The sequence below is a fragment of the Homarus americanus genome, unplaced genomic scaffold, assembly GCF_018991925.1.
Source record: "Homarus americanus isolate GMGI-L3 unplaced genomic scaffold, GMGI_Hamer_2.0 scaffold56333, whole genome shotgun sequence".
NCBI lineage: Eukaryota > Metazoa > Arthropoda > Malacostraca > Decapoda > Nephropidae > Homarus > Homarus americanus.
Window position 1 is genome coordinate 11,374,010 of NW_024734940.1, and position 16,523 is coordinate 11,390,532.

General features: G+C 47.7%; 1 protein-coding gene across 1 annotated transcript; it reads right to left on the reverse strand.

The window, feature by feature from the left end:
* Nucleotides 1-3,256: 3,256 nt before the first annotated feature.
* On the reverse strand, nt 3,257-14,897 carry LOC121870576 (proline-rich protein 36-like). Its single transcript, XM_042372407.1, has 4 exons — nt 14,825-14,897; nt 13,061-13,203; nt 8,599-8,865; nt 3,257-3,604 (listed from the first exon to the last, which is right to left on the reverse strand). Exons 1-4 carry the CDS (start codon nt 14,895-14,897, stop codon nt 3,257-3,259), a joined length of 831 nt encoding a protein of 276 aa, XP_042228341.1.
* Between the last annotated feature and the right edge of the window lie 1,626 nt (nt 14,898-16,523).

The window sequence follows — 16,523 nt, forward strand, 5'->3', positions numbered from 1 at the left end:
GCTGGAGGGGTGAGAATCTTGTTATAGTACCGGTAGGAGAGCTATAGTACCGGTAGGGGGGGCTGGAGGAGGGGGGGGGGGTGAGAATCTTGCCAAAATACCGGTAGTAGGAGGAGGAGGAGGTAGGAAGGGGATCAAGTACCTAGCTGCCAGAAACCACCAAAAACTACCCAACAATTGCAGCCCATTTGCTTTCCCTATTTAGCTGAGGGTTAAAGGTAACAGCTACTTCGGTAAGTCGTAAATCTACCACCAAAATGTAGATGTTACTTTTCTCTCGTCACAACACGACTGGTAACTGTAGTCATGTTTGGTCTAGTTAGTGGAGAGACCCATTAAGCGCTGTACCGATTATGGTCACCGATTATGACACATCAACACCAATTATGACACAGTAACACCAATTACAACACATTAACACCAATTATGACACATTAACACCAATTATAACACAGTAACACCAATTATGACACATTAACACCAATTATGACACATCAACACCAATTATGACACAGTAACACTAATTATGACACATTAACACCAATTATGACACATTAACACCAATTATGACACAGTAACACCAATTATGACACATTAACACCAATTATGACACATTAACACCAATTATGACACATTAACACCAATTATGACAGTAACACCAATTATGACACATTAACACCAATTATGACACATCAACAGCAATTATGACACATCAACAGCAATTATGACACATCAACACCAATTATGACACATTAACACCAATTATGACACATTAACACCAATTATGACACAGTAACACCAATTATGACACATTAACACCAATTATGACACATTAACACCAATTATGACACATTAACACCAATTATGACAGTAACACCAATTATGACACATTAACACCAATTATGACACATCAACAGCAATTATGACACATCAACAGCAATTATGACACATCAACACCAATTATGACACATTAACACCAATTATGACACATTAACACCAATTATGACACAGTAACACCAATTATGACACATTAACACCAATTATGACACATTAACACCAATTATGACACATTAACACCAATTATGACTAGTAACACCAGTGTAACACCGATTATGACCGCGATAGTTCTACCAATTTCTCCGGGGAATTTTCTACTTAACTGCTGCCTGAGGGTGACGCTGTGTTATTAACGCCTCCTCCCTCAACACCCCCACCACCTAGTGACTGAAACTTCCTTCTAATCTGAAAACACCATCCCCACATAATCGAGGAAACTTCCTCCCTAATCCCCGAAACTTCCCCCTTAATCTGAGAAACTTCACTCCCTTAATCTGAGAAACTGCTCATAATCTGAAACTGCTCCCCTAATCTGAAACTTCCTCATAATCTGGCTTCCCCCCCTTAATCTGAGAAACTTCCCCCCTTAATGCAAGAAACTTCCACTCCCTTAATCGAGAAACTTTCACTCCCTAATCAGAAACTTCCTCCTTAATCTGAGAAACTTCCTCCCTAATCACAAGCTTCCTCCTAATCTGAGAAAACTTCCTCCCTTAATCTGGCTTCCTCCCTAATCTGAAAACTTCCTCCACACAATCTGAAAACTTCCCCCTTAATCTGAAACTTCCTCCCTAATCTGAGAAACTTCCTCCCTTAATCTGAGAAACTTCCTCCCTTAATCTGAGAAACTTCCTCCCCTAATCTGAGAAACTTCCTCCCGTAATCTGAGAAACTTCCTCCCCTAATCTGAGAAACTTCCCCCCCTAATCTGAGAAACTTCCTCCCCTTAATCTGAGAAACTTCCTCCCCTTAATCTGAGAAACTTCCCCCCTTAATTTCTTATCAGTCAAGAGTAAAACAACATCAACAATAAAACTTCTTCATAATACAAATCTAAACATCAGTTCTTCAAGGCTTAGTGACGGGCGTGGGGGTTGCAAGAGGCGTGTGTCTGTGCTGTCATCTCGTCGCACGCCCACAATGTTGTCAGTCAGGCAGGATAGTGACGAGGGCGTGGGTCTCGTCCTCACTCATCGTCACACCATACTGGGTGGTTAGTTGTGAACAGCAGTAACTCTCCCGTACGAGATGTAACTGTCAAGAGCACGTCAACTATATTATTGCCACTGTATGATGGCTGAATTAAGATGCTCAACAACGGTACCTTCCAGCCACCTGTAAACAAGGAAGCGGGAGAGAACTCGGGCACGGACCAGGCGCTAGATGCTCTAATACTGTGCATTAATACTTCACCTCCGAGCCAATAGTCTGGGTGAGTTGAGTGACGGTAAAAATTATCGAGTCATGGATGAAAATAAACATTGAAGAAAAAGTGTGTGTGTGTGTGTGTGTGTGTGTGTGTGTGTGAGAGAGGCGAGTTTCCCGGCGTGTTGGCCAGCGGGCAGGTCTGTCCTACCCAAGGTGAACTGCCTACTTCTCTGCTTGCTGTTGCTCTGCTAGTTCTTCTGCTAGATGCTGTGGGTTTCCCTGAGGTAAGTCTCCCCTGCTAATTAAACTCGTGCTTGCCTCTCCCTCGCCTGACAACCATAATTATTGAAGAGAAAATTCTGCCAGCCCCAGCCAAGGTGTTGATGGTGTCCTGAGTGCTGGTGGTGTTGTGGTGTCCTGTGAGTGCTGATGGTGTCCTGAGAGTGCTGGTGGTGTCCTAAGAGTGCTGATGGTATTGTGGTGTCCTGTGAGTGCTGGTGGTGTTGTGGTGTCCTGTGAGTGCTGATGGTGTTGTGGTGTCCTGTGAGTGCTGATGGTGTCCTGAGTGCTGATGGTGTCCTGTAAGGTGTCTGAGAGTGCTGATGGTGTTGTGGTGTCCTGTGAGTGCTGATGGTGTTGTGGTGTCCTGTGAGTGCTGATGGTGTCCTAAGAGTGCTGATGGTGTCCTGAGAGTAATGATGGTGTCCTGAGAGTGCTGGTAGTGTCCTGAAGTGCTGGTAGTGTCCTGAGAGTGCTGATCGTGTCACAGGAGTGCTGGTGGTGTCCTAAGAGTGCTGGTGGTGTCTTGAGAGTGCGATTGGTGTCCTGAGAGTGCCGGTGGTGTCTGAAGAGTGCTGGTGGTTTCCTGAGAGGACTGGTGGTGTCCTGAGTGCTGGTGATGTCTAAGAGTGCTGGTGGTGTTGTGAAGTGTCCTGTAGTGCTGGTGATGTCCTGAGACTGTTGGCGATGTCCTGGGAGTGCTGGTGATGTCCTGGGAGTGCTGGTGATATCCTGGGAGTGCTGGTGGTGTCCTGAGGGTGCTGGTAGTGTCTTAAGAGTGCTGGTGGTGTCTTAAGAGTGCTGATGGTGTCCTGAGAGTGCTGATGGTGTCCTGAGAGTGCTGGTGATGTCCTGAGAGTGCTGGTGATGTCCTGAGAGTGCTGGTGATGTCCTGAGAGTGCTGGTGATGTCCTGAGAGTGCTGGTGATGTCCTGAGAATCCTGGTGGTGTCCTGAGGTGCTGGTAGTGTCCTGAGAGTGCTGGTGATGTCCTGAGAGTGCTGGTGGTGTCCTGAGAGTGCTGGTGATGTCCTGAGAGTGCTGGTGGTGTCCTGAGAGTGCTGGTGGTGTCCTGAGAGTGCTGGTGATGTCCTGAGAGTGCTGGTGATGTCCTGAGAATCCTGGTGGTGTCCGCTGATTCTACGTCCGTGCAGCTCTCAACATCTCACTAACTACTCAACGGATTCTGTCCAGGTGAGATACTGTTTGGGGGGAATTTTCCTCCCGTGGGGCACGAGAGGGAGAAGCACGTGGTCCAGGTAACCTCCAGGTAACCTCCAGGTAACTCAGGGCCTCCTCCTAGCCTCCCCGACCTTCCGACACACCACCACTCTTACTCCACATTACCACAACAACCATCTGCTCACCCCAGTCCCTCTCAGTTCCTAGGAAGTTATTATCTATACGAGGGACCAGCTGTTGAAGGGTCCCTCCCCCCTCCTCTATTCCCTCCTTATGACAGGGATTACACAGCCTCAACACAGTATAACCCACGGCCATGTGGGTCCTCTGCTACCTGTTGTTGAATAAAAACCTCTTATTACTATCATCTATACCGGGTCCTTCTCCTCCTGTTTACAAGACCTCCATCACATCTGTTACTGAAATGGTGGTCGTAAGAGGATGATCAGCTGTCATATTTCGTGTTTGGAATTAGTTTGATGGTGTGTGTGTGTGTGTGTATGTATGTGTATGTGTGTATGTGTGTGTGTGTGTATGTGTGTGTGTGTGTGTATGTGTGTGTGTGTGTGTGATCGACAAAAACAACACGGCACCTTTGATGGTTACCTCCTCGCCGTGTCAGCTGTTGCCCGGAAATAAAATAACTCCTGAACTCTCCTGGCGAATTTACGATCCAGCCAAGACAGTAAAGGTAACAGCTTCTCTCCCAGTGTGATTACCTGCACGCACAAGCACACACACACACGCACACACACACACACGCACACACACCAGGGACCTAAACACCTTCATTATGTGTAACCGGTACCACTACACATCCAGCACACCCTAGACCAGCGACACACCCTCTCTCACCAGCGCCACCATACACTCCCCCCCCCTACACCCAGCAAACTTAACCTAACCAATCCATTATACCCGAAGGCGACGTACACACACACAGGAGACAGGAGATCCATCCACCTCCTGACGGCAGCGCTGAAGAATCCTTGCGTGAATCGAGGCTACAACTGTACCTCCGCTGCCAAGACAAACACAGTGGAGGGGGGTTGGAGAGGGGGAAGAGTGGGAGATGATGGAGGGGGGGGGAGGTAGGAGGTGGGGAGGCTAGATAAACACAAGAAGAACGCCGTCACCTCCCTCTCTGAGCTGCAGTTGTGGACACAGTGACCCCCCCCCTCCTCTCCCTCTCTCACCTACCTCCCCATCCCCCCTCTCCATCATTCACCCCTCCTTCCTCTCGCTACTGCATTACGGCCCCAACTCAATGTCTCCTGTGTTATATTTTCCCTCCTAACTGGTGGTGGCAGAAGGCATCATTATACAGACTCACTCATTATACTGTCCCATACTGACTGACTCACTCATTATACTGACTCACTCACTCATTATACTGACCCATACTGACTGACTCACTCATTATACTGACTCACTAACTCATTTTACTGACTCACTCACTCATTATACTGACCAATACTGACTGACTCACACCGGCCTCAAGATATCGTCCAGGGTTCACCGCGACTCTCCTCTCCCTTAAGGTGTGATTTCTGTTGAAGGAGCAGAGCCCCGAGGCCACGCCTGGCTCACGGCCAGTTTATATAAGGGAAAGGCAGCCAGCAACGTCAAGCACAACTGAATGACGATGCAGGTAAAACCGAGGTAAAAGCAGAGGAAATTTGGCTCCCCTCCAAGGTGACGGTACAAAGAAAATATAAGGTCTCTCTCTCTCTCTCTCTCTCTCTCTCTCTCTCTCTCTCTCTCTCTCTCTCTAGTGTAACGCCTTGAAGCACAACTCTTGATTACAGCTAACATCTAACACATGATTGGATGTGACACCTGACACGGCTTAGTTTGTTAGTGACACCCGAGCCAGTGGTGAGCACGGGAGCACGCACGCACGCCACCGTAACATCAATGGTATTTATATATGGTGATGCCCTGCCTGTCATCATCATCATCATCATCATCATCATCATCATCATCATCATCATCATCATCATTATCATAATCATCATAACTGCAGAATTATATCCATGTGTATACAAGAAATGAACAATACACCCATCCTCCATGCGCTACACCTACACCAGGACAACACCCACCCTCTCCATGCGCTACACCTACACCAGGACAACACCCACCCTCTCCATGCGCTACACCTACACCAGGACAACACCCACCCTCTCCATGCGCTACACCTACACCAGGACAACACCCACCCTCTCCATGCGCTACACCTACACCAGGACAACACCCACCCTCTCCATGCGCTACACCTACACCAGGACAACACCTCCCCCTCACCCTCCTGTCCTGTCGCTTCACAGTGACAGATGGCGGACACCCAGAGTACACTTATGAGGCTTCCTTAAATCCCCATCACCACCCACTACCACCACCCAACACCAACACCTTCTACCATCCACCACCAACACCCACTACCACTTTCCTCGGATCAGCAGCACCCTCCCTACCACTAATCTACCACCACTCCCCACCTTCTACCACCATCCATCACTTTCTATTAACCATCAACCACAATTCAAACGCAAATTTAACATTATAGATCACATTTCAACACCACCTAACATTTGCCACAACAACCATCACAAATTACCACACCATCACACCTACCACACCATCGTATCTGCCACACCAACCACAAATTACCACACCATCACACCTACCACACCATCGTATCTGCCACACCAACCACAAATTACCACACCATCACACCTATCACACCATCGTACCTGCCACACCATCACACCTTTTACAACCAGCTCAGTTTATTTTTAATCAGTTAATTCATCAAACAGGATTTAAGATATGTATAAATAAAACAGATGCAAGTATACAATTCAGTATGTATACAGATAATACATGTATTCCATATATACACATAGAAGAGTCACACTGTATATGCAACACCCTGACATCTAGTGACAGTCGAGAACACTACGGTAAGACCTCGGGAGGGGGGGGAGGGGACTGACTGTACCTCTCCCTCTCCCCCCTTCCACAATTTCCCTTTCTTCACCCTTCTTCCCTCCCTCCCATCTACCGTTTCCCTCCCTCCCTCCCACCCCCACACGACCTCTCCATCGCCTCCCTCCTACTAAACGCCATCTCAACTTTCTGATTTGACGGTCGACGCGGTTTTAAATCGAGGCAGGAACACCGCGTCCGGGGGTTGAGGGGGGATGGTCACGAAGCAGGATAGTTCAAGACTGGATGAGGTATACCAATCATGTACTCGAGGAATAATAACGTGATATTTTTTCTTGAGGCAGGATGGAGTTCTTTATCGACATTATCACAGGTTACATCATGTTACAGTAAATTCCGGATATTACAAAACAATACATACTAACTACAAAACAACCAATAATAAAGTGCTGTATCATCTTTCGTTTTAATGAAGAAGATAAGAAATGACAACGGTAAAAACGTATGAAAAATTACAATGGTGTTGAAACGTGATGGTGCCTGAGAGTAAGACCTGAGCTGAGTGTCACGTCAATAGTGTGTGTGTGTGTGTGTGTGTGTGTGTGTGTGGGTCACGTCAGGAAGTGGTGACGAAGGGGAGACCTGGTTACTTCGCCCCCCTACTCAGCTCAGACCACAGATTCTTATTACCTGGCCGACGACGATCTGTTTATCCTGTTAATCTATGCACGATGATCACAAGTCAACAGGTAATGATTCTGTTAACAGGAAAGGGGGTGGGGGCGCGCGCGCGCACACACACACACACACACACACACACTTTACTTCAAACTTTCCATTTTAAATTGCACTGTGAACGAGCTCTCAAAAAATTGTTGATGGTGTGTGAATGACAGTGTTCAGTGTGTGAGAGTTGAACGTTGACCTGGGAGGAGTGTATCTCACATCTCTCTCTCTCTCTCTCTCTCACACACACTTTCTCACTCACTCTCTCTCTCTCTCTTTCATTACCATGATCCTTCCTCCCTCACCACACACCACCATCCTCCTCACTCACCATACACCACTCACTACCACCATCCTTCCTCACCACACATTACCACCATCATCCCTCACCACACTACCCCAGCTTAGTCACCAGCTTATGACCACCGTTTAAATCCAGCAATGAAGCAGTCAACTCTGTATCCTGGCGTGGTGGCGGATTTCCTTCCTGCACCACACTTCCTGACCCCCCCCCCTCTACCACCACTCCACAAACGTTACAATTAGTTCACTCACCGGTTATATAACGGACGAACACAGTAAACACCGGATATGATGAAGAATACATTTGGGTGAATACTTTTTTTTCCGGATAAAGAAGAGTTATTATGGAATGAGGTTTGTCTTTCATAATGTTAAAATCCTCTGAGGTTAACTGTGTCCTTAGAGGTTGGGAGGTTCAAGTGGAATGTCCTCCTACTCGACCTCCACCTCTACATGGCCTCTGTACTGTACCTGGTGGAGGGGTGGGACACATCAACCTCCAAGACCCTATAAAGGTATACTTCAAGGATGACCCCCCTCCCCCACTTCAAGGATGACCTCTCCCACACTTCAAGAATGACCTCTCCCACACTTCAAGGATGACCTCTCCCACACTTCAAGGATGACCTCTCCCACACTTCAAGGATGACCTCTCCCCCACTTCAAGGATGACCTCTACCCCACTTCAAGGATGACCTCCCCCTCCCACTGTTCACTCCCCGTCGGAATACTTGGAGTCTCACGCTGTCTGTGTTGGCCCTCACCGCCCCGTGATGGAGTGTGGAGCCCATTGTCCTCCTCCTCCTCCTCCTCTCACAATTGTCACGAAACTATGTGGTGGTGAGAGGCCCAGGTGAGGTATACTTGTGGTGGCCTCCAGTGATCTAAGTAGCCCTACCTATTATGTGTTTTATTATCATATAGTTAATAGTTATGTTTGGTATGTCCTTACGGTACGTGCCGGGGCAAAGGGAGGCTGGGACACGGGGAGGCTGGGACACAGGGAGGCTGGGACACAGGGAGGCTGGGACACAGGAGGCTGGGACATTGGGACACAGGGAGGTTGGGACATTGGGACACAGGGGCTGGGACACAGGGGAGGCTGGGACACGGGAGGCTGGGACACAGGGGCTGGAACATTGAGAGGTTGGGACACAGGGAGGCTGGGACACAGGAGGCTGGGACACAGGCAGGTTTGGGACATTGGGACACAGGGAGGCTGGGAAACAGGGACACAGGAAGATCAGGACACTGGGACACAGAGAGGCTGGGACACCACACCTGGTCATCTCCTGCACCTGGTAATTATCTCCGGAACTGACGGGCGAAAAACTGTGTTTGGCGGAAGAACAACAGCTCAGGGGGGTGAGGGAGGGGAGGAGGAGGGGGTGAGGGAGGAAGAGGGAAAGAGGGAGGGGGGTGAGGGAGGGGGGTGTAATAAGCGTAATGAATGAATCTGCCAGCCATTCATTCATCCCAGCACCACCACCCCATACACTTCCCTCAGCACCGCCTCCTCCCCCAGCCCCCCCACACACACACACACACACACACACACACACACACACACACACACACACACACACACACACACACACACACACACACACACACACACACTGGGAACTACGCATTTTTTCCTCCCTATAATTGTCCTCTTATGACCGTCTTGTCCTCAGTATGCATCCACTACACCTAGGCTAAAACTCGTGCAAAACTGATCTTATTACACGTGGGTTTTTTTAAGACTGAAAATCACCTAAAATCTGGCCACAATATCGCCCTTATAACCTATGAAGGATACGGCAGGGTGAATGAAGGATGGTAGGATGGTATGAAGGATCCTTGAGAAAGTCCCCTTAGCCAAACAGTGATGCAGTCCAGCTATAATAGTCCCCACTCTCCTTAGTCCTACAGTGAGGGGCTGATAGGTGAGAGAAGCGTCATATTACCCTATTGACATAAGGGTGAGAACGGCCTATGGTAAGGGGTGATTTACGGCGGTATGGGAGGGCGAGGATAAAGCCCCTCTGTCCCGTTGCCACTCCTGTCCTACAACTACTTGCACGTGGACCACAATGGCGCCTCGTGAATGAATCGATTCGCTTGTTTGTGATGCAATGGAGGTCGACATTCCAACCCATTGACCACTGAAAGGTCCCGCTGGGTTAAGAGAGAATAAATCGGTCGTTTTAATGTCTATGAACTTTCGTGTTTTTTGCGTGTGGTGAGAAGCGAGGTTGATTAAAATGAAGTTGTGGTGAATTACTGAGAGAGCCACACCACCTCCCCCCTCCTTGCATTACTGAAACCACACCACCTCCCCCCTCGCTTGCATTACTGAAACCACCACCTCCCCTCGCTTGCATTACTGAAGCCACCACCTCCCCTCGCTTGCATTACTGAGAGAGCCACCACCTCCTCGCTTGCATTACTGAAATACACCACCTCCCCTCGCTTGCATTACTAGAGAGCCACACCTCCCCCCTCAGCATTACAAGAGACACACCACCCACTGCTCGTTCAACATAACATCTACCTTTACTTTACACATACCATCGTTTAACAACAACTATGACTACTTCAACTGATAGTGTAATGACAGGAGGAAGAACAGGAGCACAGGAAGGCACGAATGACAGTGAATTGGGATGATTGCCGTCAATGGTGGTGGTGGAGGCGACGATGTTCCTATAACGTATCGAAACAAGGTATTGATGGAGGCAGGGAGGAGACAGGAAGGAGAAGGAGGAGGGGGCAGGAGGAAGAGGAGGAGGGGGCAGGGAGGAGAGAGGCAGGGAGGAGGAGAGAGGCAGGGAGGAGGAGGGGGGCAGGGAGGAGGGAGTGGGCAGGGAGGGAGGGGCAGGGAGGGAGGAGGGGGCAGGGAGGGCAGGGAGGAGGGAGGAGCAGGGAGGAGGGGCAGGGAGGAGGGAGGGGCAGGGAGGAGGAGGGCAGGGAGGAGGGGGCAGGAGGAGGGGGGCAGGGAGGAGGAGGGGGCAAGGGAGGAGGGGGGCAGAGAGGAGGAGGAGGGGGCAGGGAGGAGGAGGAGGGGGGCAGGGAGGAGGAGGGAGGCAGGGAGGGAGGAGGGGGCAGGGAGGAGGAGGGGCAGGGAGGAGGGAGGGGCAGGAGGAGGGGGCAGGGAGGAGGGGGCAGGGGAGGAGGAGGGGCAGGGAGGGAGGAGGGAGGGGGGGCAGGGAGGGAGGGAGGCAGGGAGGAGGAGGGCAGGGAGGGAGGGGGCAGGGAGGAGGGGCAGGGAGGAGGAGGGGGCAGGGAGGAGGGGGCAGGGAGGAGGGGGCAGGGAGGAGGAGGGGCAGGAGGAGGGGCAGGGAGGAGGGAGGGAGGGCAGGGAGGGAGGGGCAAGCATATACCTGTCTGCTGCAGTGGGGAGGCTCAGTTGAGAATCACGTTATTGTGGAATGGAGTGGGGTGTGGTGGAGTGGGATGTGATAGAGTGGAGTGGGATGTGGCGGGGTGGAGTGGGGTGTGTGGTAGAGTGGAGTGGGGTGTGGCGGGGTAGGAACATCGTGTAGGGGGACTAGACTAGAGGAGAGATCATAGATATCCACGCACCACCCTCTCTCCCTCCTGCTAGGTGTGTCTGCTGCGCCTGCTTCCCCTTACACTCACCTGCTTGCTCATGTACCTCACTTACGACCTCCCCATCCTCCTCCTCCTCCTCCTCCTCCTCTATCAGATGAGAGGACAAAGGGAGAAAACAAGATGGAGACAGAAGAGTACAAAGGAGATGGAGGAAAGACAAAATATGCGTCAAGATCAGTGAAAAGGGTTAATATGATAATGACGGGGGAGAGGGGAGGAGGGAGAGGAAGAATGAGGTAGAAAGGGGAGAGTGAAAGAGAGGGTGGAATGAATGGGAGAAGGAGGAAGGGGAGGGTGCAGAGGGAGGAGAGAATGTAAAGATGAAGAGGATGGTGAGAGAAAGGATGGAAGGATTAAATTGGTGAGGAAGAATGGAAAGAGGAGGGAAAGAAAGCGAGGAAGGAGAGGAGGGGAAATAGAGGGGAGACGAGAGGGCAGGGAGAAGGGAGGTGCCCAACACACCCAGGGAGGCTCGTGAGGGCCTGAAGGGAACCTTAACTGGTGACGAAGATGCAGAAGGCGAGGATACACTAAATGCCTGTGAAACCCGGACACTGAACCCTGGCAAAATACTGTGAAACCTTTGCACTGAACCCGAACAAGCACTGTGATTTGTGAGCCCCTACAAACATTTGAACCCTGAACCTTGAATATCATGAACACCTCCCCCTCATTCGGCCCGTCTGTGCTTAGAACAAGAAGGTACTGTCGTGAGGGGCGTGAGCGGGGGGGCCTGAGGGGGCGTGAGGGGGGTCTCCTCTTAACACTTCTTCAACAATACTCTGAAAAATTTCTTTTCTCTCTCTCTTTCTCTATCTCTCTATCTATCTATCTATCTATCTATCTATCACCCACAACCAATAGCTACCCTAACACACACATACGTAAACAAAACAAAACCAAATAAAAACCAAAAAATAAACAAAAAATAAACCAAAAAATAACAAATAAACAAAGAATAAATAAAAGACCCACAAAAAACACGACAAAATAACATACACGACAAAATAACATACACGACAAAATAACAAAATAACTCATTCATACACACACACAGATGACCTCGGCCTTCTCATAGTGTTCCATATATCTTACAGACACAGTTAGAACACCCAGACTTTATTGTGTTGGAGATGACAGACAGTACGTGGTCTGTCATCCTTTCCTCCTGTTTCTATTCTTCCTACGTGTTCTTTCATCTCTCCTCCACCTTCTTCCACGTGCTCTCTCAACCCCCTCACCCCCCCCCACCCCCCTCCCCCTCTCCCTGCCCCCTCATCTTACAACACAGTAGGGTGTATATAATGAACCCCTCGTGACGTAATACAATAACAAATGTAAGTTGTCGTGAGGCGTGAGCTGAGAAAGTAACACAGGAGGGTGAGGGGGAGAGAAGGGGGGAGGTGAGGGGGGTGAGGAGGGGGGGTGAGGGAGGTGAGGAGGGGGGGGTGAGGGATGAAAGGGGAAGGAAACAATGGAGGTGATCATTATTATTACCACAAACTGTTGGTAATCCTCCACACAGACAGACACAGACTACACTAGTACACAGACACAGACGCTACACAGACGCTGCTATTGTGAGAGTCCGCCCCTCAAGGATTACTTCCCTCCGTCGTATTGAAATCTCCTTCACCCCCTCCTCCTCCTCCTCCTCCTTCACCCCCTTCCTTCATCGCCTCCTTAGGGCTGAGTCGACTTCCTACTCCCCCACACTTCATATGACTCGCTTAAATCTTACTTCATCTGAGTCAACTGTCTTACTTCAACTGAGTCAATTGTGTGTTACTTCAACTGAGTCAATTGTGTCTTACTTCATCTGAGTCAATTGTCTTCATCTGAGTCAACTGTCTTGCCTCATCTGAGTCAATTGTGTCTTGCTTCATCTGAGTCAATTGTCTTACTTCATGAGTCAACTGTCTTGCTTCATCTGAGTCAATTGTGCCTGTTCCTACATCTACAATAACATGTAATATTCAACATAGTATATTCTTTTTACCTCACATCAACACAATGGTTAAATAAATAAATTCCTTCGTTAATATAACTTTTTTTTTATTATATATAAGTCACTCTTTATCGTGTATTGTCCTTACGTGTCTTCTTCACTGTAAACAACCCTGTTCTACTGTTTTTGTAGCCTCGTTAATTTTTTTTACCGTTTTTGTAGCCCCGTTAACATTTTTTACTGTTTTTATATTCTTCTGTTTACTTATTTTTTAATTTTTTGTATGTCCTATGCTTTTTTTTTTTTTTGTTTGATTCATTTTTTTTTTGTTTTTATTCTTTATTTTTACTGTTTTTGTATCCCTGTTAACATTTTTATTTTGTAGCATTTTTAAAATTTTTTATTTGGTCTTTATTTTACTGTTTTTTGTAGTCCGTTACTTATTTTTTACTGTTTTTGTATGATTTTTTTTTCTGTTTTTTGTAGCCCGTTAACATTTTTACTGTTTTTGTAGCTGTATTTTATTTTGTAGCCCCGATTCTTATTTTTTGCATTTTTTTATTAGCTCCTATTATTTCCTGTTTTGCCTTCGTTGCTTTTTTGTGTACAAGTTAGACCGCTTGCATATTGCTGTGGCATTTTCATAGTGTTAACAATAAACAACAAACAAAGGGATATTGAAGAGAGAGGGGGAGGAGGGAGGGAGGGAAAGGAATATGAGGGTTTATATATATGCTAATTATACAACTGCTTTTGGGGCCTCAGTCCAAGACATACATTCATCCAAGATTACATATTAATCAATTCAGATAAGGCCCCTCCCTTTCACCTCTACATTCCCCTCACCAAAGCCTCTGTTTATTCTTTTTGATGAAACATTATATATCATCAGCAAAAGAATATGAAGTATACAGGGTTTGGGGGATCGGAAAGAATGAGGAAGAAAAAGCAGATTTAGCTGTAGTATTGTGGGGTGGGGAGTCTTAAAATGAAGGAACTGCCATGTTGATATGTCTTCATGAGTATGTGTGTGTGTGTGTGACATTTTAGTACAGATCATCTTAGTCCACCTCAAGAATTTGAGACTCTTACAAAGATTTTTATACCAGTATAAATTATGACAGCGTTTGATTTTCTGCTTTAATGAATTTCCTGCATCTAGCAGAGAAATTAAACCTGGGACTTTACTCTTATAGCCGCCATGTACTCAGGGCTGGTTGAGGTTTGGAGATTAAATTTAACAGATAATTTGGGTGCCAAAGTTAAAAGACAGACACGTAACAGGATTACAAGGAGAAATGTGGTTAGAAAGTTATGAAAAAATTAGAAGGAAGGCTGAGGAGAGTTAGGGAGGGTGGGGATGGGGGTGAGGCCGTTGGCAGGGTTGGTCGTCGTTCATTGGTGTGTGTGTTCAGTCCACCATGCTGGCCAACCGCTACCTGCTTCCGTCTGTCTCAGCCATGGCAGCAGTACTCACTGGTAACAGCATGGCCCTTCCTCCTCCCAAGCCTCACCTGATCCCGCCTCACACTGCAGGAGGCACCAGGCATGTGAACCTTGCTCTTTACCCGGCCCTTGGTCACGCTAACTCAGGTGCCACACCGTAACAACAGACTTTTTAAAAACTGACCACCTCCGTCAAGGGCCTCAACAGCTGTTGGACCTCTCTGGGAATAACAGAACTGAAGCAGGAAGTGGGTCATTGCTCTGCATGGCTTCTTGGGACACCACACACTTATTAGTACAATGACCGAGGGAGACCTAAATTGTTCCCTTCCGTAAGCACCTTTGGCAGGATGAGTCTCCTCCACGTCAGAAAGATCCAATCCACATGCTCACAGTGTGTTTAATCCCGCCATGTTCTGTCACCCCCAGATTTTATTCTACCATCTAAGATTTCTGAGGGCTGGGATGATTCAGGGCCACCCATAGAAGTAGACAGACTACCTTGGCTTTGGAGCTCTAGCTTAATGTTTGGTCTGATTCTAGGTAATTGTATATAATATTCTTAATCTTTGCATTTCGTTCAAACCTTCATCAAATTTGGCAATTTGAGATCAGGTGTGTACTGAACCTACAGAAAAAAATCAGGGTTCTCAGTTAGTAGAACTGAGGGGTCGTCCTTCAAGTAAATTCTGATTTACATTGCTTGGCAGGAAGAAATGTGGGGTCAAATCACCTCAACCGTGGCCTCCTGTACCACACTCTTCTGTACCGTTTATCTTGATGGATAAAATATAAAATATACTACATATCTTTACTCCAGTCATCTCCCTATACACTGCCTATGACGATCGCATGTATCTCCCTCCCAGCCACACACACACAATAAGCTTGTTCCTTCTCTCTAATCTGTTGAAAAGAATAAAGAGAACCTTAAAGTTTCTCAGGGCTGTTGAGACAGTCTCTCCAGTGCTCTTTTCGCTTCCCCACTTCCTTGAATCCTAATCACCAAGAACGCCCTGACCTCTTCCTTCACAGATTCTTCCTGGGTGTTCTGCCTCTTCCTGAATTACACACAATAATACCTGGGTTTAGTTGCCTTCCTTCGCCTCACCCCAATAGCCAATACCACATGAGAATGATAAAGAAAAGGGTCTCTAACAGGCCACTTGGATTCATCTAAATATAACCCACCGCAGACCATTACATATATGCTTTAGTACCATGAATACTCGTATTGCCCAGCAATTTTATAAACTTAGAAGCCAAGGAAACTGGTAATACATATGAGACATGCTGCTGTGAACGTTATTCTTGAAGGCACATTAAACCTTACAAGTGACTTTCCAATTTCTGAGTTAAAAAATAACGTGTTGTCCTCCTCCTCTCTCTCTACTTCTGGATGTCTCTCATTGAAAAGTCCAAGTGAAGTATTGTTAGGCTGTGAGGAAGAGAGGTTGACATTTTCTGATTACACTGGGAATCAGGACATAGTAGTGGAGATATCCTATTCTGGCAAATTAATAGTTCATAGTTATGAAGCTAGTTCTGTCAGCATGGGGAAAGAGGGAGTGAGTAAGATACATTAACATGACTAACTGAAGAGTCACTATTAGTGGATAGGTGACTGTATAGAGACCCTGAGTGTGTGGAGAGATCGAGGATGTGGGGCCAAATCAAACACACACTGGTCCTCCTTCACCAACTCTCCTCCCTCCCTCCTTACAACGGCCTCCCCCTGTCATTCATACATACGATCAAAGCTGGGCCGTGAGCATTCGCTCTACCTCCTGCAGCATCAACGTTTACCCATACCGTCACCACCACCACCACCGTCTTACCTATACCATCACTTCATGCAAATCACCACCTGCAGCAGCCATGAA